At 48.1% G+C, this 23,580-nt stretch overlaps 1 protein-coding gene across 3 annotated transcripts in view; it reads left to right on the top strand.

Annotated features, from left to right (window-relative positions):
* Window positions 1-23,580, top strand: part of FGD5 (FYVE, RhoGEF and PH domain containing 5) — a 117,163-nt gene that overhangs the window by 55,116 nt on the left and 38,467 nt on the right. For all 3 annotated transcript variants that reach the window (XM_053929906.2, XM_053929905.2, XM_053929904.2), the window contains 2 exons: window positions 10,673-10,731; window positions 10,844-10,874. In XM_053929906.2, coding sequence (XP_053785881.1) covers window positions 10,673-10,731; window positions 10,844-10,874 — 90 coding nt within the window. The remainder of the gene's footprint in view (window positions 1-10,672; window positions 10,732-10,843; window positions 10,875-23,580) is intronic.

Below are 23,580 nucleotides of genomic sequence, written 5' to 3'. Positions count from 1 at the left end.
TCCATTGTCCAACATGAACTTCGTCCCATCTGCATCTCTTCTCCCTGCATCCTCATTGAGCTTCTCTCCATTCCTCCTCCTGTTCAACAGAAATGTATCTGCTTACTAAGTACTCACTGAATACCTACTATGTGCCAGGCACCTTTCTGGGGGCTCAACATACAGCAGCCACAAGTCCACCAGGCGCCTCCCCACCCTGGTGGTATTTACGTCCCAGAGAAGAGAAGCAGTCCGCCAGCAAACCCCGGAGGGGGTGTAGGTGGTGAAAGTGCTGTCACCAGAAGACAGACAAAACCCACGTGGTGGAGGGGGACAGAGCACCAGGGGTGAGGACGGGGGAGCTTAGGGAAGCTAGAGGAGGCCTTTCTTTTCATTAAAAAAAAATTATGTTAAAATTCACATAATGTAAAATCCATCATCTTAACCATCTTTAAGCGTAGAGTTCAATGCCATTAAGTACATTCACATTGTTGTCCAACCATCACCACCCTTCACCTCCAGGACTTTTTCATCTCCCCAAACTGAAACTCTGTGCCCATTAAGCACTAACTCCCCTCCTGCCCTGCCCCAGCCCCTGGTGACCACCGTCCTGCTTTCTGTCTGGCTGCTCTAGGGGCCTCATACGAGTGGAGTCATACAGTATTTTTCCTTTGCGACTGGCTTATTTCACTTACAATGTCCTCGAGGCTCATCCCTAGTATAGCATATGTCAGAATTTTTTCCTTTCCAAGGCTGAGTGATATTCCACTGTATGCATAGACCACATTTTGCATAGCCATTCATTGGCCGATGGACACCTGAGTGGCTTCCGCAATAATGCTACTGTGGACATGTGTGCAGACTCCTCTTTGGGGCCTTGCTCTCCGTTATTTTGGGTAAATGCCCAGAACCGGAATTACTGGATCAAAAGGTAATGCTATGTTTAATTTTTTTGAGAAATCACCATACTGACTTCCACAGCGGCCGGCTGCACTATTTCACATTCCCACCAACAATGTGTGAGGGCTCCAAATTCTAAGGGAGTGCCTTCTTGATGAAGAGGAAGCATTTGAGCAGCCGGCAGAATAGCATGAGGGAGAAAGCATCGGGAAGACCAGGGACGGAGTGTTCCAGGCAGAGAACAGCAGTGCACAGGCGGGCTGGTGGGAATGACCTTTGTGAGCTGGAAGGCCAGGTCCGCGTGGCTGGAGCAAAGGAGACGGAGGTGGGGAGAAGAAATGCCGTAGGACTTCCCTCAGCCCCAAAGTATACTCAAGTCTTCCCCATGCTTCCACCTCCCTCACTTTTTAAAAAGGATTTTATTTACTTATGTATTTAGTTATTTATTTTTAGAGCAGGGGAAGGGAGAGAGAAAGAGGGGAAGAGAAATACTGACCCCTTTTCTCTTGTACTTGCCCCAACCGGGGACCGATCCCACAACCTAACGTGTGCCCTCACTGGGAACTGAACTGGTGGCCTTTCGCTTTGCAAATGATGCCCAACCAACTGAACCACACGGGTCAGGGCCAACCTCCCTCACTTTTGTCATTTGCTCCGCACAACCTTCCCTGACCTCCACAAGCCGGGCCCTCTCCACACTGTCCACCTCAGATCTGCCTTGCTCAGCCCTCCAGCCTCAGCTCAGGGGTCTCCCCTCTTGGCTCCTCAGACTCCAGCCTCTCCTGGTTCTCTCCCTGCTTCTCTGCTATCCTACCTGCCTATGCCTCTGCTCGCGGTAGTTATTTCCCAAGTCCTGAGCTCCAGCCCTGCCTCTTATTTCGTGTCTGGCGCTCAGACCGTGCCAGGCCAGTGGCCGGCTGTACGTGGGCGGCATTCCCAGACCCTCTGTGCAGCACCACACTCTGCCTTCCGGTTGCCCTTTGGGGCCCTTCTTGGAAGCCCCTCAGACTCCTCACACTCTGTAGATCCCAAGCTGAACTCGTTATCTTCCCATTCCACCCTGGCCTGCCTCTCCTCTAGTGTTAGCTCTGCTGGTTGTTGGCGTCAACCGTTTCCTCTTTTGTTGCCATGTGTTAATGGTGGATCAAATGAAATTCAGCTAATGTGAAGGCCTTTGGCGAGATATCATGAAGGATATAAAAATAGTTCTGTCTATTCTTTAAACACACCCCAGGGCCTTTGCACTGCAGTTTCTGCCACTTAAAACACTCTTCCTGCCTTTTGCACAGCTGGCTATAGGTCTCAAGTTAATGTCACCTCCTCCAGGGGGCCTACCGTGCTCACCTGCTATGTTTGGTGGTGGCACTCCTGTATTTCTTCTTCATACTTATCTCAAGTTTGATTATATTCTTTCTTTTTCTGCATGTTACTTGGCTTTTCCTGTCAGAATAGCTCACAGGAGGGCAGGGACCATGCTTAGCCTGTCACTGTTGTATCCTCACTGCCTGGCACATGAACTAATATTCAGTGAGTGTCCTCGAATAAACTAATAAAGAAATGAATACATTAGACCCAGCTTCTAAGTTTAAGTAAGGAAGACAAACTTAGATGCATGGCAGTTTAATAAAATGGAACCACCTGTTTGGTTCTGTGTGGCTTACTTGGTATAGTGAGGGGCCAGGCTGGCTGCCCACCCTGCTTCTCACCGGCTGCCCAGTAACCCCGCGGAGAGAGGCGCAGCGTTCAGTGCAGTAACACGAAGAGACGCTTCAAGGCAGCATGCGTGGGGGAGGGGGAGGAGTGCAGGCCCTCAGAACAAAGGGATGGCAAAGAATAGGGGCTCCAAGTTCTGGGAGGTGTCCTAGGTGCTCCCGTGTCTCACACACCTTGTTCAGGGCCCTGGAGGGCTTGGGGGCTGTCAGGAGCCAAAGGGTTGGACATGGGGACAGTGAGAAAGCCCTGGCCTGAGAGAGCTTGTTCTGTGGCTGACTTTCCTCTCTGCTACAGTGCCCCCTCCCCATTGTTCGGGATTTGGGTCCCAAAGCCACACTCACCCTCACTTTCTCCTTCCTGACTTCGTGTCCGTCACTGCGTACGAGTGTACCTAGTACACAAGCGCGCGAGCCACGCGCTGGCCTTCTCCTGCCGTCAGACAGGGAGAACTTGCCAGTCACAGACAGTCTCAGTCACACGGGATTCTAGAGGGTGAGAGAGCTAACGGGGCATTTACAGATCACTTTGTTTTGTTTATTTTCTACTGTGCTAAGAACACTTAACATGAGCTCTACCCTCTTAATGTCATTGATGGATGAATGGATAACTAAAACGCGGTGTGTACATACAGTAGAATATTGTTAAGCCTTAAAAGGAAGGGACCCGGGGCTGGGTAGGTAGCTGGTTAGAGCGTTGTTCTGATACACCAGGGTTGCGGGTCAGTCCCCGAGCGGGGCACATACAAGAATCAGTCAGTGCCCGGCTGGTGTGTCTCAGTGGCTTGGAGCGTTGTCCTGTAAACGAGAGGTCGTGGGTTCTGTTCCCAGTCAGAGGAGAAGGCAACCGAGTGATGTTTCTCACATCGTTGTTTCTCTCTCTCTCTCTCCGTCCTCCTTCCCCCTTTTGCTCTCCCTCCCTCTCCCTCTAAAAGCAATGAAAAAATGTCCTCAGGTGAGGATAAAAAAATATTTTTGAAAGAATCAACCAATGAACGCATAACTACATGGAACAAATTGATGTCTGTCTGTCTGTCTGTCTCCACCCCCCACCTCTAAAATCAATTTTTTAAAAGATGGAAGGGGATTCTTTCACATGGACGAACCTGGGGGACGTTATGCTAAGTGAAGTAAGCCAGTCACAGGACAGATAGTTCATGGTTCCACCTATTTGAAGAATCTAAAACAGTCAGATTCTTAGAAGCATAGAGTAAATGGTGTTCGCCAGGAGCTGGGGGGAGAGGGACATGGGGAGTTGCTATTTAGTGGGTATGAAGTCTCAGTTATGCCGGAGATTGCTTTGACTTACAGGAAGGAAAACTAAAGCTCATAGCGAGGCCATCACTTGCTCAGGGTTATTTGGTAGGTCAGAGGCAAAGTCAGGAGTAGAAATCAGGTTTCCTGTTGCCTCATTCAGGGCGTTCCAAGATAACTTGATGCTTCTACAAATGCATTACGTACTACAGCCAGAACCAAAATTCTTTCCAAAATTAAAAGTTTTTTTAAAGTATCTGGACCAAACCCAGACTCACACCAGTCCATGACTAGAGGAAGGCAGGTGTCAGCATGAACTGGAAGCTGACCATTGGTTGGGGGGATCTGTTTGGTCCCACTTCTCCCTGCCTTGTCCTAGCAGGTCTTGCCTCCTCTTCTCCAGCCTCACCCCTTCCCTGCCCCTGTTGGGAGCACAGGTGACAGCTGGGATAAAAATGAGTCGTCTCTCCCTGAGCTCCTGTCTCAGAATTGTCTAGCCCTTGAAGGCTGCGCTGGAAATCACGGCCCGAATTCCAAGAGCGGAGGACCATGACCCTGGCAGTGGTGCCCAGAGGAATGCTGGGGACAGCATTCTCCTGGAGTCTGGCGCTGCCTCCTCCAGCTTCCTGGCACTCTCCCTTTTCTGGATGTGACCTTAGAACCGCCTAGCACGCCCTTCACTGGGACCCTCAAAACAATGAAGACTCGGGAATATTACCCCCGGGCTTGAAACAGCCTGTGATTATTTTTTCCTGACGGGTTGTGTGGCTGAGGAGGCAGACAGATAGGGAACGTGGGGTGCCTGCGTTGGCACCCTGCCCCACGTCAGGTTTAGTGTGTGACCTAGAGACACTTACTGAATCTTGAGGGGATTCTGGACGCAGGAACCTACAGGAGCAAAAAAGACCCAAAGGTGGGGACAAATAGGCTGATCTTAGGAATAAAATTGGGTTCCTAGGGCATGGAGGAATGCAGGAGAGATGCCTGGAAAGGGCCTTCGGGCTAAGTCAGAGGCAAAGGGCAGGACTTATTGTGCCTCAGTGTCCTTTTCTGTAAAATGGAGACAATAATAACAGTGCCTGCCTCGTGGGGTGTTGGGAGTGTTCAGAAAGATAATACGTGTAAAAAGTTTAAAGCCATACTTAGCACATACCAAGTGTCCAATAAAATGCTAGTTACTATTAAGTAGGTATTATTATTATTATTCCTGTTTTACAGACGGGGCTCAGAGAAGAGAAATAACTTGTCCAAGGACACAAGTAGAGGAAGTGGTAGAGCCCAGGATTTGAAACCAGGTCTTCTGACCCCAGAGCGTGGGCTCTCAGCATAATGCTAAATGACAACCCTTTCCTCTAGTGCTGGGGAGCCACAGGGGTAACTGCGGCTGCAGGTGATAGCAGAAGGTGGCCACCTTGGCAGAGGGTAAATTGGAGTGGATTGAAGACTGGAGCTCTTGATGAGCTAAGCGACAAGGTCAGCAGAAGGTGTCAGGAGCATAGGTCCAAGAAGGGGTCTGGGAAGCCCATGCCTTTAGAGGCAGGGCAGCTCTGAGCAGGGACAAGCCCAGAGTAGATAGAACGGATGTAGGTGCAGGTGAAAGTTGTCTGAGAAGGAAGTCTCAAGGCTGGGAGTTACAGCACGGAGCTTGGGGTTCCCAGGCAACCATAGGTGAAGAGGACAGCTGGGAACTGGGGAGGGGGAACTGAGCCAGGCACCAAGATGTCAGGATGTGGGGCTTCGCAAGGACCTAACAGAGATGTGCATGAAAAGAGAGGTGGCTATTTAAATGCAGAGCAGGTGTAAACCCAGGGGCCTGCCAGCAGCGAGAGAGAGGACAAAGTAGGAGCTTTGAAGGTGGTTTCTTCCTCTTCTGCAGGATAGGACATCATGGAGAAAGACCATGTGGCCCTGGGCATGCTGGGGTCATGCTGAGGGCCAAGCCATAGAGCCTGGGGTTCGTCAGCCTGCTTCTCACAATAGTATTGCTATTATTGCAGTACCGTGAGGGTGATGCCCTGCTCCTCCCTCGCTTTTCCCCGAGAACAAACAGCTTTCCCGCCCGTCATCCTGTGCGATCTCTGGACAGCCTCTAAACCAGCAGCTCTCAAAGCCTTTTGGTCTCAGACCTCTTAAACATGATGGAGAGCCTGAAAGAGTTTTTATTTCTATGAGATTTTTCTATCAATGTTTATCACAAGAGAAAATCACACTGTCTTTTCATTTATTTTCAAATAACACCAATAAACCCATTACATGTTAACATAAATAGCATTTTTAATGAAAAATAACTTTTTAAAAAATTAATGAGAATAACATTAGTTTTGCATATTTGCCAATATTGTTAATGCCTGGTTTAACAATAAAGCTGGACTCTCCTGGCTGCTTCTGCATTCAGACTGTTGGAGCTGTTGTTTTGGTCACCTTCCACGACAGTCCAGGCTCACACAGATATGTAGTTGGAAAGGGGAGGAGGAACCCCAGAGGTTTTGGGATCACATTTGGTGAACTGCTATTCTCCTAGAAGGAGGTAAATATGCCCATGTTATATCTGGATAAACTGAGTCACGGAGATAGAGACCAGGACTCCCAGCTCTTTCTGTGACCTACTGTTTAACCTCAGAGACCCCTAAAGGAGATCTGACCCTCCCAACCTGACCTGGCTGGTTTGCCTGGGGCCTGGGGAGGAAGTGCAGTCGAGGCACCCTGGGGAACACAGGTGATAATCTGCAAGCTGCTTCAGCCTTAGGCAGAGGGGTCAGCAGCCCCCTGATGTAATACCCGCAGTGCCAGCCTGAGAAAGGCGATAGCCCTGGCACCCCAGCCCCCACACTCCTGGGAGGAACCCTGTTCCCAGAAGTCTGTCCCTGGACACTGCCGTCAACCTCAGAGTTCATTTCCTGGTTAAACAAACATCTATATTATATGGCCCGGTTGGGCAACGCCCATAAGCAGCTTCTGAGGAGAGCCTCGGGCACATGGCCTGCCAGGCCTCCCTCTTGTCTGACTGGCAAAGACACATCCATCATCGGCAGAGTCACTAAAGCAGGACAGCCTGTATGTCCCACCCAGAGTCTGCCTGTCTGGCAGGAGGGTCTGGCAGGGACGTGCAGAGTGGCCTGTGCCCCGACCCTATCAGAAGTCCAGCCCACAGCTTCGCGATGCTAACAATAGTAACGACGAGCCAGGGTGACCACTTCCATCCATCATCTCATGGAGCGTGGGAATATTGACCCCCATCTTCCAGATGAGAAGACTGAGGCATCTGAGAGGGGTTTACCCTTAGTCACATAGCTGCTCATGGCCTGGCTGGGACATGGATCCAGGTGTCCTGGCCTGCAGCGTAGTTCTTTCTTATGTACCACAGTAGGCACTACTCTGAGGGTAAGAATCGGAAGAGCTGAAGACTAGCCCGGGCCCCTCCTGGAGTACAAGACTCCAGCTGCCGGCTTTATAGTGCAGGTAAAGAATAGGTGCTTCCCGGTTTGAAAACCCACCATCATCTACGATGAACAGAGATGCCATTTACTGAGTGCTTACTCTGTGCCAGGCACGCTGCTAAGTGCTGGATGTTGGAGCCAGACTGCCCGGATTTGAATCTTAGCCCTGCCACTTACTAGCAGTGACTTTAGACAAAGGGTAGGACTTATTTGTGCCTCAGTTTACTCATCTGTAAAATGGAGATAATAAGTACCTGCCTCATAGATTTTTGGGAAGGTTCAGTGAGATCGTATGTGTACAGTTTAGAGCCTCACTTAGCACACACTAAGTGATCAGTACATGCTAGCGGTTATATTATTGAGCAGGTATCATCATCATCATCATCTGTGTTTTACAGGTGGGGCTCAGAAAAGAGAAATAACGTGTCCAAGGGCGTAGGAATAGGAAGGGGTGGCACCCAGGACTTGAATCAGGCCTTCTCAGCATCATACTGGATGACAAAGAGGACTGAATCACAGGCTTCTGGCAGATTGGAGGTTGGAGGTCATCTTGTCTCTTGTCCTCATTCTGTGGGGGAAGAGCCTGAGGTTTAGATCCCCTGACTTCTGTCCTTTCTCTACAGAGTCATTCTCTTTAGGGAAGCTTGACCATAGGGTTTTCTTAGCTGCCGAGGCCCGTCCTGGCAGAATACATTTTCCATTGAGAGGGTTTTGCTTACAAAGCCTTTTCACATGTGGGACTCTGAAGGAGCCCCTGCAATGGGAAGAGTGAGCCGCTCTTGTCCACAGAGCCCCATGCTAGCCCTGCAGATGCAGAAGGCAGACGGTGAGTCACGATTCGGCGCCAGTGGGAGGGCGGAAGGCCAGGTGAGGCGGGAAGCCTCTGCAGACCTCGCAGTTTCCCCTCCTGCTCGGTGGATGCCATGGTAGGTGCAGTGAGAGGCAGGAGGGGGACTGTCTAGCCATGGGCAAGGGCCTGCACTATCGCGGTGGCTTCAGAGGGGCTGCGTTGCCAGTAACACTAAGAGACTATTAGAGATGGACTAGCTAGGGAGGGAACGCATTTATCGAGCACCTACTATGCGTCGGGCACCATATCTCATTTTATCCACTCGTGCAAGGATAATATTGCTGTAAAGAAATGTACAGCAAGATAAAGGGTTAGAGTAGCGCTTCTCAACAGGGGGTGATACTTTTGCCTCCGGAGGACATTTGGCGATGTCTAGAGACATTTTGATTGTCACAGTGGAGGGCTGCTCCTGTCACCCAGGGGGTGGAAGCCAGGGATGCTGTTAATACATAGGACAGCCCCTGCAACAAAAGTTGGCTGGCCGAGAATGTGGGTAAAGCCAGGGTTAAGAAACCCTGGTGTTAGAGAGTGACTTTGGGTGTTCTTTAGGACAGGTGGTCACGGATGGCCACACTGAGGCTGGGATGTGACTTTTGAGCAGAGACCTGAAAAAGTCAGAAAGTAAGAATGAGGAGATCTGGAGATCACCAGCATGGAGAACAGTGAGGAACACATCATCAAAAAGTGCAGCATATGAGGTCAGGCTGATTATTTTCCACTGTATTTTTGATGAAAAAACTGAGGCTCAGAGGTAATGGTTTGCCAAATGTCACACAATTAAACAATGCTGGGCCGGGATTTGAACTTGGATGTGATTGATTCCAGAGCCTAATTGCTTTCCTCTGCCTCAGCTGCTACTCCCAGAGGAGTGGCTCAGCCTTCATTTTGCAACTGAGGCCTTTTCCCCACTTGACCATGTAAATTATTTTTCTTATTCCACCCCTGCTACTGTCATTCAGTGGGTAGAAGCCATGGTTCTGAGTACTTGGTTCTGTTTCTGGCACCGCCTCAATGACAGAAATAAGGATAACAACCATTATGGTGTGGCAGGCACTGTTCCAAGTGTAAGACACACACACACACACACACACACACACGGGGGGGATAAGATTCCTAGACAGATATCTATATAGAGATAGATTTACAGATCTGTTGATGGATTTCTATATATGTTTATAAACATATGTAGATGTATATCTATTCTCACTTAATCCTTACAATATGTGTATGTTACATACCATTACACTGTTGTACACATTTTACAAATAAGAACATTGAGACATACAGAGGTTAAATGACTGGTTCAACTAACAAAAAAGGCAGAGGCAGGATTTGAATCCAGACTGCCTAGTTCCTGAGTCCTCACTCATAACTGCTGCACTGTGCAGTTGCTCCCTCAGCAGGGAGTGAGTTTCTAGAGTAGATCATTCACTTGACTAACAACTCCTCAAGTCTGGTAACACACAGGAAGTAGATTTAAAGGTCACTTTGTTCACACCTGAGGAAACTGAGGTCTGGCTTCAGAAAGTGACTTGTGCAGGGTTGTCCTGGGAGGCAGTGGTAGAGCTGGAACCAGAAGCCAGGCGTCCCATCTGAGTGCCCTCTGCTCCCCGGTGCGCCACCCTGCCCCCAGCCATGCCTGCACATTCCCGGCATCCACCGGCTGTTCTGCCAGGCCGCCTGTAGTGTTCTGGATCCCAGCCACCAGCCATGACTGATATCTGGCAGGTTGGGGGCCACAGAGGAGGGGCCTGCTGTGGCAGAAGGCCCTTGCATCTGTCTGCCCCCGCTGCTGCCATCCTTCCCTACAGGTGCAGAAGTTGGGGCTCAGACAGGTTATATAGCTCACCTTCTGAGAGCAGCAAAGAGCATTAATGCTTCCAAAGTAGGTGGTACTCTCATCCATTCATTTATTTATTCATTCATTCAGTCAAAAGAGGGAGTCTGTGTCAAGCAACACTCATGCAGAGGTGAAATTGACAGCCATTGGTCCCCCAGGAGATGTAATTGGTGCCCTGAGGGGGGGATGCCCAGAAAGTATAGCCCCCGCGCCCCCCGCATTCAGGGAGGGAATCCGGAAAGGCTCCTTGAGGAAGTGATAGACGCCATGGCTAAGTCTTAAAGGATAACTGGGAGTTAGGCAGAAAAGGGGAAAGGGACACCAAGGGGACAGCATCTGCAAAGGCAAGAGATAGGAGAGAGCTCCCTGCACACAGAGAATTACAGGTTGTTCAAGATCACAGTCATGATAGTGGCCACTTACTGAGCACTTACTATGTGTCAGGCACTGTGCTGAGCATTAGTTCATGACCTTCTGAGTCAGATGCTATTCATACCCCCTTCTACAGATGAGGAAACGGAGGTTCAGCGAGGTTGAAGATGGCATCGGTAATGAGTGCCAGGGAATGCCTGAGAAGTTCGTGGAATTTGCCTTCAGCAGTGTGGAGGTCCTTTGGTGAACCTGATGCGTGTGGGGCCGAGGTCTCTCCCTCTGCTGTGCCCATTGGTGCTGTCCTTCCTGATGGCTCTGTTTCCTCCCACAGGTGGAAGGACAGTCCAGAGCCCATGTCATCGCACAGGAACTGCTCTCTTCAGAAAAAGCGTGAGTCCTCCAGCAGCTGCCTCTGGCCTTGAACTTGTTAACAGAGCATCACCCCTCCTCGGCTTATACAGGATGAGAATTAATGCAAACACAACCCTTTTTCCCTCTACAGATATGTGGAGATGCTCCAGCACTTCCATCTGGTGAGTTAATCATTCTAACTGCCCAAAACTAATTGCCCTTTTACAAGGTGGTGATATAAGAGGCAGAAAAGCAATGAGGAGGCAGAGGTGATTTCCATGAACAGAGGCTTGGCAGCAGGCAAGCATTCTCAAAGGCTTTTTAGGGAAGTCCGTCTCCTAACTCACATGCTTCAGGGGCGGGTGGCACCGTGCTTTCCGTGGGTATGCCTCTCTGCCCCAGTGGGGCTGCTTGGGGGACGTGCTGAGATTTCTGGAAGGAGGTCTATGGTTTCCTCAGCCCCCTAGTTCTGGGTCATTGTTGTGCGTGTGAGTTTGTGTGTGTCTTTGTTTGTGTGTACATGTGTATGCACTTTATAATGTTTTGGTCTGTATGGAGATGTTTGCACAGTGACAGAGCAGTTGCGGCATCATGAGGCTTTCTCAGTCACCTCAGCACTGGGGCAGTAATGCCTGAGCCGGCAGTGAGGGAATCCTCTAGACTCTCAGAGGAGAGGAGGCCAGGCTTGGGGACTGCCCAGGTATCAGATGCTGCTACCCTTCAAAACCCACAAAATTGCCTAGAAAGTCTCTCTTTGCAGTCCAATTCAGTTCAACAGACATTTTTTGAACACTTGCTATGTGATAAGAGCTGGGGAATGGAAAGACCAATCAAACAGGGCCCTTACTCAGGCACAATCTGGCCAGTGAAGGAGACAGGTTTGTGAATCAATAATTATTTGAAGCACGAGGGGAGTGACTGACAACCTGGGGAAATCTAGGTGGGCTTTCCTGAGGAGGTGAGGGAATCGAGTACAGCAAAGACACGGGAAGTGAAAGGATGTGGTAGGCTCAGCCACCCCAGGCCCTTGTGACAGCGCCCTCCTTCTCTGGGCTTTTAAGCCACTTGCAGTCTCCTTGCAGTCTAGCACCTGATTCTGCACTGCTTGGTATTGTTCGTCATGTCTTCCCCAAATGTCAGAGCTGGAGGGGTCCACCCTGGGCATTCTGTCAGTGGTGATATGGAGGTTCAAGAAGAGTGACTTGGACAGTGTCACACAGTGACTGAGCAGGACAAACACCTATTCTGACTCCCAGTGTACAGTCATCACGTGTCGATCCTGCTTTCTCAGCTGCCTTTGGAGTTCCTCAGGAGAGGGACCTCTCTAGAGGCAGCAAAGCACCAAGCCAGGTCTCTTGCTGAATCCAGCTATGGCCCCTGTCAGTGACATCACCCTGGTGTCACATTGCCATGTGAACAGGGGCATCCAGGTCCCCAGGAGGAGACAGAGCGCTACTCTGGTCTGCGATCCCAGCCCCTCATTTTTGCCCTCAGGAAGAGTGCTTTGCGTGCATTACAGAACCCTAAAGCCCTCATGCGTGAAATGTACCAGTACCCGACTCCCCAAACCTTTACAGCCAAAAGGTCTATTTAGCAAGGGCAGGAAGAATCACTCTTATGTTTTTTTTTTCTCACTTGCTTCGGAGCTGGCAGTATGTCATAGAGGGGCTGGGCTTTTTTGTTTTACGACTTTGTTAAGAGGGTTTTAACTGGGAAACTTCCATCTGTTTGCACTGCTTCCTGCCAGTTGGAAAGATGCTGAAGCTGCTGGTAACTCATAATAATATCCTGAGGAGGAAAAAAAGCCCATAAAAGTCACAACTCATAAGCTAGTTGCGGAAAATTGTAGTCTGGAGCTACATGTATGACATCAGTGCTTATGGGGATAGAAAAGGCAGAAATGCCACAATGTGACTCCAAGTCCTAGCCAAGGACCCTAGTTGAAAGGAGACTCACAGATTTGAGGGAGTTCTACACCATTCCCCAACCTGAATCTATTCCTGATTGCTAAATTGGCAGGCTCTCTCTCAGAGTTTCTCCTTCGAGATTTGATGCTGTTGAAATCCCAAGGCTGCCCAGTGATGGGGAGGGGTTGACCACGCACTCTAACCTCCCCAGCTGGAGAGCCCGCAACTCCATTACGCTGTTGTTGAGAGAGGGCTGAGGATGGCCTCTGGCCTTCTGAGTTTGGGATTCAACTCTGTGCTTATCAAATGGTAGATAGAGCTTATTCAGGGATTATTAAAAATTATGGTCATCCAAAATTGAATTCTAATGGTTAAGATCCTGTTTTGTACAGCCTATTAACTAAGAATGGGTTTTACATGTTTTAAACATTTGTGAAAAGCAAAGAAGAAAGAATATATGACTGAGACCATCTGTGGCCCACAAAGCTTAAAATATTTATCTGGCCCTTTTAGAGGAAAAGTTTGCTGACTTCTAGTTTAAAGACTCACTGCATCCTTCTGAGAACCCAGTCAAAAACGTTCACCTACCTACTCATCTGCCTATATAGTCAATTTCTCATCCATTCATCTTGCCAGCCTTTTACTTACTCAACACTCCTTTCATCTATCCATGCACCTAAAGACACATCCATGTAGCCATTCACCACTCCCAGTTCATCCTCCATCTAGCCATTCACCTATCCGTTCATCCACTCATTCAACTCTCCATCCATCTGTCCGTCCATCCATCCAACTTACTCATTCCTTCTGGATGAAACATCATAGGATGTTTACAGTACCATAGGCACTGAGATAGGCCTTGGAACCCTAAAGATGAACCTGCCCTTGAGTAGGTCTCTCTTTTTTGTGGGGGTTAAGGTGGGGAGGGGGACTATAAAAGTGAACAGACAGTTATGCCACTCTGTGGTAAGTGTAACGTGTGCAATTTAGTTGTGTGCGAAGTCTGCAGGAGCATGAGGGAGGGAGAGACTTTTCTCCTTTGGCGTGTCCGGGAAGGTTGGCAGAAAAGGTGACAGTGAGGTGGGCTGAACCAGCCCACAAGGCCAGGTGGTAGAGGAGGGGACATAAGGCAGGTGGTCAGCATGGGAACGCTCACGGGCCCAAAGGTACGGATATGTCTGGAGAACGGTGCGTCCTCACACACATATGGTTAGGACATGGGTAAGTTTGGAAAGGCAGGTTAATGATGGAAGCAGGGCTCAAATGATGGGTCCAAACACAAGGTTAGGACCAGATTGAGAACTACCTAAAATGCCAGGTTAAAGGACTTGTGCTTTTCCTTGTATGTAGTGAGTTGTTGGAGATTTTAAACAGATATGGGTCCTGGACACCTTTGATCCTGTTTTGTCATCTAAAAAAAAAAAATTCCTCTCCTAACAGCAGCTAAAAATTCTCACCATGGGTCCTTTATTTGGGCCAAGGCATTGAAGGCCTGTTCAGACACCAGTCTGCCAACTGGGAGAGGTGACTCTGGCAGTAATCGCTACCTGACCCCCCAGGAGGAGTTCCCATAGCTAGGAGGGCCCTCCGTGATCCGGTGTTTGTCTGCCTCTCTGGCGTTGTCTCTGACATGTTCTTCATTTGCTCCCACCGCAACTGGCCTTCTCGCTGTTCCTCAGATGCTGCAGATGCAGTCACACCGCCTGGCTTGTGCACTTGTTTTTACCTTTGCTGGAATGTCCTACCCCTGATCTTCTCAGAGCCAGTTCCTCCTTCTCACCCTGGCCTCAGTTCAAGTGTCACCTCCTCAAAGAAGAGGAGTTGCCCCAAAACTTAATAGCATAAAACAACCATTTTCATTGTGCTCACACATTTTCGGGACTTTGGACAGGGCAAGGTGGGGAGAGCATGTCTCTGTTCCATGATGTCTGGAGAAGACTAGGGGTGACTCACCTGAAACTAATATAATATTGTATGACAACTGTAATTGGAAAATAAATTTTAAAATAAATTAATTAAATTTAAAAATATTTTAAAAGACTAGAGGTGAATTGGTGGCTGGGGGGCTAGAATCACCTGGACGTGCCTTCACTCACATGGCTGCTGGTTGGTGCTGGCTGTTGTCTCAGACCTCGGCTGGGCTGTTGGCCAGAACACTTACTTGTAGCCTCTCCATGCAGTCTCTCTTCATGGGCAAGTTCGGGCTTCCTCACAGCGTGGTGGCTGGGTTCCAAGAGTGAGTGTCCCAAGACAACCAGGAGGAAGTGCGTGGCATTTGTATGATCTAACCTTGGAAATTACGTAGCACCACTTCCACCATAGTCTTATTAGCCAAGACAGTCACAAAGGTACACCTAAGTTCAAGAGGAGGGAATATAGTCTCTACCATTCAGTGGGAGGAGTATCAAGCTAACATTGCACAAAGACCATGTGAGATAGGAGACATTGTTATGGCTACTTTGGAATTACCACAGAAATCCTTAATAATTCTGTGTCAGTTAAAAGTTGTATTTGACTGCTAGTAATAAAAAGTCAATTAGGGACTTCAGGCCAAGATGAAAGTAGACGCACTGTGCCTCTTCACACAAACAAAAGGACAACAACAAATTTAAAAACAAAAAACAACCAGAACTAACAGAAAATCAAACTGTATGGAAGTCCGACAACCAAGGAGTTAAAGAAGAAACATTCATCCAGACTGGTAGGAGGGGTGGAGATGGGTAGCCAGCAGAGAGGACTCCCAGCAGGTTAGTGGCGGGAGGACAGAGCAAGGTGGTGGCTGGTGGACAGGGCAGTCCCACATTCTCATGCAGAGAAGCCGGGAGGAACAACTGGGTAGTGACACAGACTGCAACCCAGGGTTCCAGCACAGGGAAATAAAGCCTCAAAACCTCTGACTGAAAAAACCTGTGGGAGTGGGAGAAACTCCCAGCCTCACAGGAGAGTTCGTTGGAGAGACCCACAGGGTCCTAGAACATGCACAAAACCACCCACCTGGGAATCGGCGCCAGAAGGGCCCAATTTGCTTGTGGGTAGTGGGGCAAGTGACTGAAAACTGGCAGAGAGCAGAGCAAGTGGAAGTGTTCCCTCTTGGACCCCTCCCCCCCCATACGGCGTCACAAAACAGCGATGTGGGTTGCCCCACCCTGGTGAAAACCTAAGGCTCTGACTCTTACTACATAACAGGCGTGCTGAGACAAAAAAAAAAAAAAAAAAAGGCCCAAGTGAAAGAACAGATCAAAGCTCCAGAAAAAATACAACTAAGCAAAGAAGAGACAGCCAACCTATCAGGTGCACAGTTCAAAACACTGGTAATCAGGATGCTCACAGAAATGGTTGGATGTGGTCGCAAATTAGAGGAAAAAATGAAGGCTATGAAAAGTGAAATAAAGGAAAATATACAGGGCACCAACAGTGACGGGAAGGAAACTGGGACTCAAATCAATAGTTTGCCAGAGGAAGAAATAAACATTCAACCAGAACAGAATGAAGAAACAAGAATTCAAAAATAGGAGGAGAGGCTTAGGAATCTCCGGGACAACTTGAAACGTTCCAACATCTGAAGCATAGGGGTACCAGAAGAAGAGGAAGAGCAAGAAATTGAAAACTTATTTGGAAAAATAATGGAGAACTTCCCCAGTCTGGCAAAGGAAATAGTCTTCCAGGAAGTCCAGGAAGCTCAGAGAGTCCTAAAGAAGTTGGACCCAAGGAAGCACACACCAAGGCACATCATAATTACATTATCTAAGATTAAAGAGAAGGAGAGAATCTTAAAAGCAGCAAGAGAAAGAGAGAGAGTTACCTACAACGGAGTGCCCATAAGACTGTGAGCTGATTTCTCAAGAGAAACCTTACAGGCAAGAAGGGGCTGGCAAGAAGTATTCCAAGTCATGAAAGGAATGACCTATATCCAAGATTACTCTATCCAGCAAAGCTATCATTTAGAATGGAAGGGCAGATAAAGTGCTTCCCAGGTAAGGTCAAGTTAAAGAAGTTCATCATCACCAAGCCCTTATTATATGAAATGTTAAAGGAACTTATCTAAGAAAAAGAAGATAAAAAATATGAACAGTAAAATAACAACAAACTCACAACTATTAACAACTGAACCTAAAACAAAAACAAAAACAAACTAAGCAAACAACTAGAACAGGAACAGAATCACAGAAATGGAGATCACATGGAAGGTTATCAGCAGGGTAGTCGGAGGTGGAGAGAGAGGGAAAAATTACAGGGAATAAGTAGCATAAATAGTAGGTAGAAAATAAACAGGGGGAGGTTAAGAATAGTATGGGAAGTGGAGAAGCCAAAGAACTTATATGTACAACCCATGGACATGAACTAAAGGGGGGGAGGGAATGCAGGTGGGAGGCTGTATGCAGGGCGGAGGGGAATAAAGCAGGGAAAATGGGACAACTGTAGTAGCATAATTAGTAAAATATATTTTTTAAAAACCAACTATGATGGCTTAATAACTTAGAGGTTATTCTCCCATGTGAAATAAGTCCAGAAGTAGAAGGTCCAGGTCAAGTTTGGCAGTTCCACCAAGTCTCGGGGACCAAGGTTCCATCTCTCTGCTGCATCCTTTCCTCGGTTCCTCACGAACACAGATAGCTACTGCAGTCTAGGCATCATATCAATGTCCCAGGCGAGAAGAAAGAGAGGGAGGAAAGCAAAAGCTATGCTCCCAACTGAACTAGTTCACTTGAAAAAGAATTCCTGAAAGCTTCACTGGACAACTTCTACTTCCATCTCATTGGGCACTCCTAGTTGCAAGAGAAGTTGGGTCAAGTGGAAGTGAATTGGTCAGAGCTGCATTCAGCTCAATGGCTGTGCTTCTTGTGTTTTCACTCTGGGGCCCAGGCTATAGGGACAGCAGGCACCCAGAGAAGGCTCTTCCCATGGTAATGGCTTGAGAGCAAGTTGAAACACCAGAGAGCTTCTAAAATTCCAGCTCACAACTTGCTCTGTCCACATTCCATTGGCCAGAGCAAGTGCCATGGCCAGGCCCAAAGGCAAGGGTCAGGGACATGCTCTCCGCCGTAATGAGGCCGTGGCAGGGGTGGGTGTGGATGCAGGGAGGGTGCAGATCTGTAACTATACCGCCTCTTCTACGCTCTCTTATGCTTTGTTTTGTCTTCTTCATTGCATCTTTCACTGTCTAAAATGATCTAATTTTATGTGTGTGTTTCCTTGTGTTGTGTTTTCATTTTTATTCAGTTTCATCCAGATGTTAACTGAAGCTCCTAGAGAGGCCTGGATTCCTCATCTCCCTTATGATTTCTTCTTTGACCCATGGGTTATTTAAAATCATGCTGTCTAATTTCCAAATATCTGTGAATTTTTCAAATTTCCTTCTGCTGATTTCAAATTCCATTGTGGTGGAAGAATGTACTTTGTGTGCTTTCAGTCTTTTTAAATTTAATGAGACTTGTTTATGGCCTGGCATATAGTATATCCTGGAGAATGTTCTATGGGTACTTGAAAAGAATGTGTTTTCTGCCCAGGTTGGGTGGCTGTCCTGTAGACGTCACTTAGGTCAGGTTGATCCACAGCACTGTTTGAGTCTTCTGCACCCTTGCTGATGATTTTGTCTCATTGTCCATTCGCTACTAAGAGTGGGACATTGAAGTCTTCAGCTATGATTTTTGAATTGTCCATCATTCCCTTCATCTGCTTTGTGTCGTGCATGTGGGGCGGTTTCTAGGTACTTGTCTGTGGTCTGGTCCCTCAGGACTCAGAGCTCCTTGAGGGCAGAGCTTGACAGGTCCCGTCCCCAGCGGATTTTAGTGCCCAGTACAACACTGGTGTGTAATACATACCTGACGAGTGATGCTGGCAGGGTCGTTCCTTCCAGCAGTCTCAGCATTTCTTCACTTCCTGTGTGCTGGGTGCAGGGGACTTATGGAGGAATGAGAAGGTGAGGTCCCTGCCCACCAAAAACTGCAGTCTGCAGTAGAGATGGACATGGAAAGAAACAATATTAATACAATGGTGGGGGGCATCCAGAAGCTGGGGTGTGCATGGGAGGTTCCTGCCTTGGGCTTCTGGGGTCGGAAAAGGATTCCTGGAGGAGAGGCCTGGATTTCCCCGAGGGAGTATGTGTGATCGGAGAGGGCTCCCAGGTACCCTGAGGAGGAAGGGGGTGCCCTGAAGGGTGTGAGCCTGGGGACTAGTAGGTTTTCATGAAGGGGCAGAAGGAACTTTGGGAAGGGTTTAGGGAGGATGCAGTGCAGAAAGGCAATTGGAGGCTTCCAGATGCAACCCACGTGTGTCCCACTCATGTGCCCCCTGCTTCCCTCAGTGAAAGTAACCACCTGAAAGGGTGTCAGGAGAGCCCAGGACAGAGCCCGACTTCTCAAACTGCTCGGAGAAATAGGAGATTCATTCAGAAGCCCTCCCTCATCACTGTGTGGGGGTTTCACTTGGCCGTGGCCTCAGTGCTGACGTGACAGGCCAACGCAGGATCTAACAGAGCTCTGTTATAGTTTGTGAGTTTACTTACCCGTGTGCAGTGCCCTGTTTCCTCACCCAGCCAGTTCTTGCTCCTCACTAGGGTGAGTGTCCAGTGTTTCAGATGCTGTAGAGGAGGGTGGGAGGGGGCAGTGAGCATTTATTGACCTCCTATGTGTGCGTGGCAGTTTATATACATTATCTCATTTAATTACACATAGTTTGTGCTCAGTAAATATTTCTTAGATGGCTGGATGAGGCCAAAACTGAGTCTCGGAGAAAGTGACTTACCAAAGTCACACAACCAGTGAGAAGTGGGGCCAGGGCTGTTTGACTCCATGGTGCTGAGAAGGGGAGGAGACAAATAGATGTGGGAGGGTCTGGTTAGGTGGTAAGCAGCCCAAGGAGGGAGGGAATCAGTGTCAGCGAGAGGACTGAAGTCAAGGAGGGACCCTTGGGACAGGGAATTTTGCAGTGGGCATCAGTGGATGGAAAGTAGGAACAGGCCTCCAGAGGATAGGATCAACAGGAATAAGTGCAGAGAGGGGAGGGCTTGGGAGTGTGGGGTGTACAGGAAGTGGCCAGAGAGCTGTCTTCAGGACAAGCCTGGATGCCATGTCCCCTGGTGTTTCAAAAGGGAGGCATAAGAATTTGGGAGCCCTGGGGACTTGAGCCGGGAAGGAGGGTCCAGTAGGTTCGGTGGGAGGGGGTGATACTGGGGGACCAGAAGTTTAACCCAGACCATGGCCCAGAATGCTTGTGTTTTCATTCAGTCCAGGAAAAATATTTCCGTGTGACCCTGGGAAGTCTCTTCCTCCTTCTTCCCTCACCCTGAGGTGTCTAGTGGAATATAGACCTTTTTAGCCACAGAACCTTGTCTTTAAATGAAATTTTACTCAGAACCCCAGTAAGAAAGGCCGATGAAAGTGGAAAAGCTTTGGTTCAAAGGGAGGTGGAAGCCAAAGTTCAGGCTCCCGTAACCCTGGGTCTTCACAGAGCACGGCGAGAGAAATACTCATTTAAACCTGTGGTTCTCAAAGTGGGTCCCAAACCAGCAGTGTCAGCGTCACCTGGGAACTGGTGAGAAGTGTACATTCTTGGGTCCCACCTCAAAACTGCTAAATCGGAAACTCTGGGAGTGGGGCTCAGCCCTCTGTATTTTAGTGAACACCCCCTCCCCCAGGTGGTCCTGATGGACAGTAACCTTTGAGACTCACAGACAGGCGATCCTGTAAGGTCCCTTCTTCAGCACACGCTCTCTGTGATTCCCTGCCCCCTAGAAGCCACCACCCTCTAGGACACTGGTTCCCAACCCCGGCTGTGCATGGGTTCCTGGGAGTGTTAAAAAATATGGATGCTCATTCCACCTAAAGAGATTTGTATTTAAGTAGTCCAGGGTGCTGCCTGGTCATTGGAGTTGAAAAAGTCCCCAGTTAATTCCAACTTGCACCTCAAACTGAGAACCTAGTGAAAAAGTAGCATTCATTCAGCACAGTTGTGAACAAAGCCAGGTCAACATGAGGGTAAAACCAACGGGAATGAGACACAGGCTGCTGTCAGCCTGGTTAGAGGGAAGTTAACGGAAGCATTCGGCGTAAGTGAACGGCCTGGCAGTGCAAACTTTTGCAAAGCCATTGCTTTCCAGGCTGGGATACATATAACCCTGCCAGAGATGTGCAGGAGGCGTCCAGGAATGCTCACGGCCACAGGATATACAGAGCACGTTTTCTAAGAGCCTCCGGTTTGCTCTAGATACATAATTTTTAAACACATTAAATCAGACATGGATATAGTTTGGAGAATAAGATAAAATATGTATTAACTTTTAAGCTGAAGTACGAGATTTCAGGGACATTCTGCAACCAGGGTGGCTCCATTCAGGCTGTGTCCCCAAATTTCTGGAGGCTATAGGATACTTGAGAGGACCTTAAACTGACTGATGAAATAACCTAGGAGGGCCTCATGGTGGGGGTGGTGTTTGAAGCAGCTTTTAAACATAAGTGAGATGTGAATCAGATGCCAGAAGCACAGAACAAAGACACAGAGGCTGGAAAAGAGGGTTCATAAGCAGCGGTGCTCAAAGCATGGTTCCTGGACCAGCAGCAGCAGCATCACGTGGGAACTGGCAAGAAATTAAAATTATCCAGCCCCACCTTGACCTACAGAATGGAAACTCGGTCGAGTGAGCAATCTGTGCAATTTGAATAGGTCCGGCCGGCGATTGGGAGGCACACTAAACACGGAGAACCACTGGTATAGCGGTCACGAGCAGTCAGCTACAGGGGTAGGCTGGACTGGCTTTTGGAGGGCCACGAACTCCAGGCCCAGGAGGTTCACGTGGCCCCAAGGTCTGGACACAAATGAAGGGTTTGGAGGAGACATGAGAGCAGTAGGGGAAAGCAGTGTTTGTTCTCTGCTTCCCCAGGGCCTCAGAGAACTGGTTAAAAAAAAAAAAGTTTTGTCACTTACATACAGTTGAGTGCAGAAATCCTAAAGATAGGGCTCAAGTTTTTAATAAAGGTGGGGGTGTGTGCACACTGGTAATCACCACCCTGACAGAACATTTATGTCATCCAGAAGATGCCTCTCATGCCCTTCCTCAGTCAGTCACCCTCCCCGCCCACCAGAGGTTCACCACTGTTTTGTTTTCCGTCACATTCGATTGGGTTAGCCTGTCCTGGCACCTCCTATGCACAGAATTAGAAATTGTGTATTCTTATGTGTCTGGCTTCTTTAGCTGAACAAAATATGTGAGATTCATCCATGTTTTCCTGCATATGAGTTTTCTTTGTATGGATATACCACAGTCGGTATGTCTGTCCTCCCACTAACGATCGTTTAGGTTGCTTCCAGTCTGGACTATTGCAGGCAGACCTCGGGACATCGCAGGTTCGGTCCCACACCATTGCAATAAGGCAAGCCATTATCTCCTGCTGGTGGAGGGTTTTGCCTTCCGTTTGCAAAAATGCAGCATCTGTGAAGCGCGATAAAGTGAAGCACAATAAAACATGGCGTGCCCGTGTAAAACTGCTACGAAGGTTTCATACATATCGTTTAAGGAACGTATGCACTGATTTCTCCTCAGTGTTTACCTTGGAGCAGAGTTATTGGGCTATGGATGTGGCTTTATTAGAAACTGCCAAACAAAGAGGTTTACAAAGAGTTTGAAGCAGTATATCCCCCCGTTCTGATGTATGGGAATCCACTTACTCCTCGGGCGTGCCAGCATGTTGGCATCGTCAGTCTTCTTACTCATGGCCGTTCTGTTGATTGGGTAGTGGTTGCTCACTTTGGTTTTAATTGTCATTTCCCTGATGTTTAATCAAATTGAGTATCTTTCCTTCTGTTTATTAGCCATTTGGAAATCCTATTTGAAAAGTGTCTGTTGCTTCTTTTTTAATTTTAATTGGGTTGTCTGTCTTTTTCTTATTGATTTGTAGGGACATTTTCCCAGTCTGTGCCTTCCTCACTCAATTTTTTAACAGCTGAATTGAGATATAAATCTCATACCATCCGATTCAGCCATTTGAAGTGCCAAAGTCAATGCTTTTCAGTATATTCAGAGTTGTGCAATTATCGCCACAATCATTCTCGTCACCCCAGAGAGAAACCCCGTACATCTTGGCTAGCTCTCCGTCAACCCCTCCCCAGCCTTGTGCGTCCACCAGTCTTGTCCTGTCTCTATAGACTTGCCTGTTCGGGATATTTCATATAAAGGGAATCATACAGTTTGTGGTCTTCTGTCATTGGCTTCTTTCACTAGCATAATGTTTTTTAAGATTCATCTATGTCGTATGTAGCATGTATCAGTACTTCATTCCTTCTCATGACTAAGTAATATTCCATCGCACGACTAGACTGCATTTTGTTTATCTGTTCATCGCTTGATGGCCACTTGGATTCTTTCTTCTTTTTGACTGTTAGGAAAATGCTGCTATGAACATTGATGTACAGATTATTGTATGAACATATGTTGTCCATTCTCTTGGTTGTATGCATACCTAGGAGTGCAATTGCTGGGTCACACGGTAACTTTTTAACCTTTTGAGGAACTGCCGGACTGTTGTCCAAGTGGCTGCAGCATTTCCCATCCCCACCATCACAGGATGAGGGTTCCGATTTCTCCACTTCCTCTCAGTGCTTGTTGTTATGTGTCTTTTTTGTTATAGCCCTTCTCGTGAGGGTGAAGTGGTATCTCATTTTCCTAGTGACTAATGATGTTGGGCACCTTTTCATATAAAGATATATGATTTGCAAATATTTCCTCCCATTCTGTATGTTGTCTTTTCTCTCTTTTTAAAAAGATTTTATTTACTTTTACAGAAAAGGAAAGGGGGTGAAAGAAAGGGAGAGAAATGTCAATCAGTTGCCTCTCATACACCCGCAACTGGGAACCTAGCCTGCAACCCAGGCATGTGTCCTGACTGGGAATCGAACCAGTGACCTTTTGCTTTGGGAGATGACGCTCAACCAACTGAGCCACGCCGGTCATAGCTCTTTTCACCCTCTTGATAATGTCCTTTGAAGC

This window comes from Desmodus rotundus, chromosome 8 (assembly GCF_022682495.2).
Source record: "Desmodus rotundus isolate HL8 chromosome 8, HLdesRot8A.1, whole genome shotgun sequence".
NCBI lineage: Eukaryota > Metazoa > Chordata > Mammalia > Chiroptera > Phyllostomidae > Desmodus > Desmodus rotundus.
Note: the sequence above shows the minus strand (reverse complement) of the source record. Positions and strands in the feature narration are given on the sequence as shown.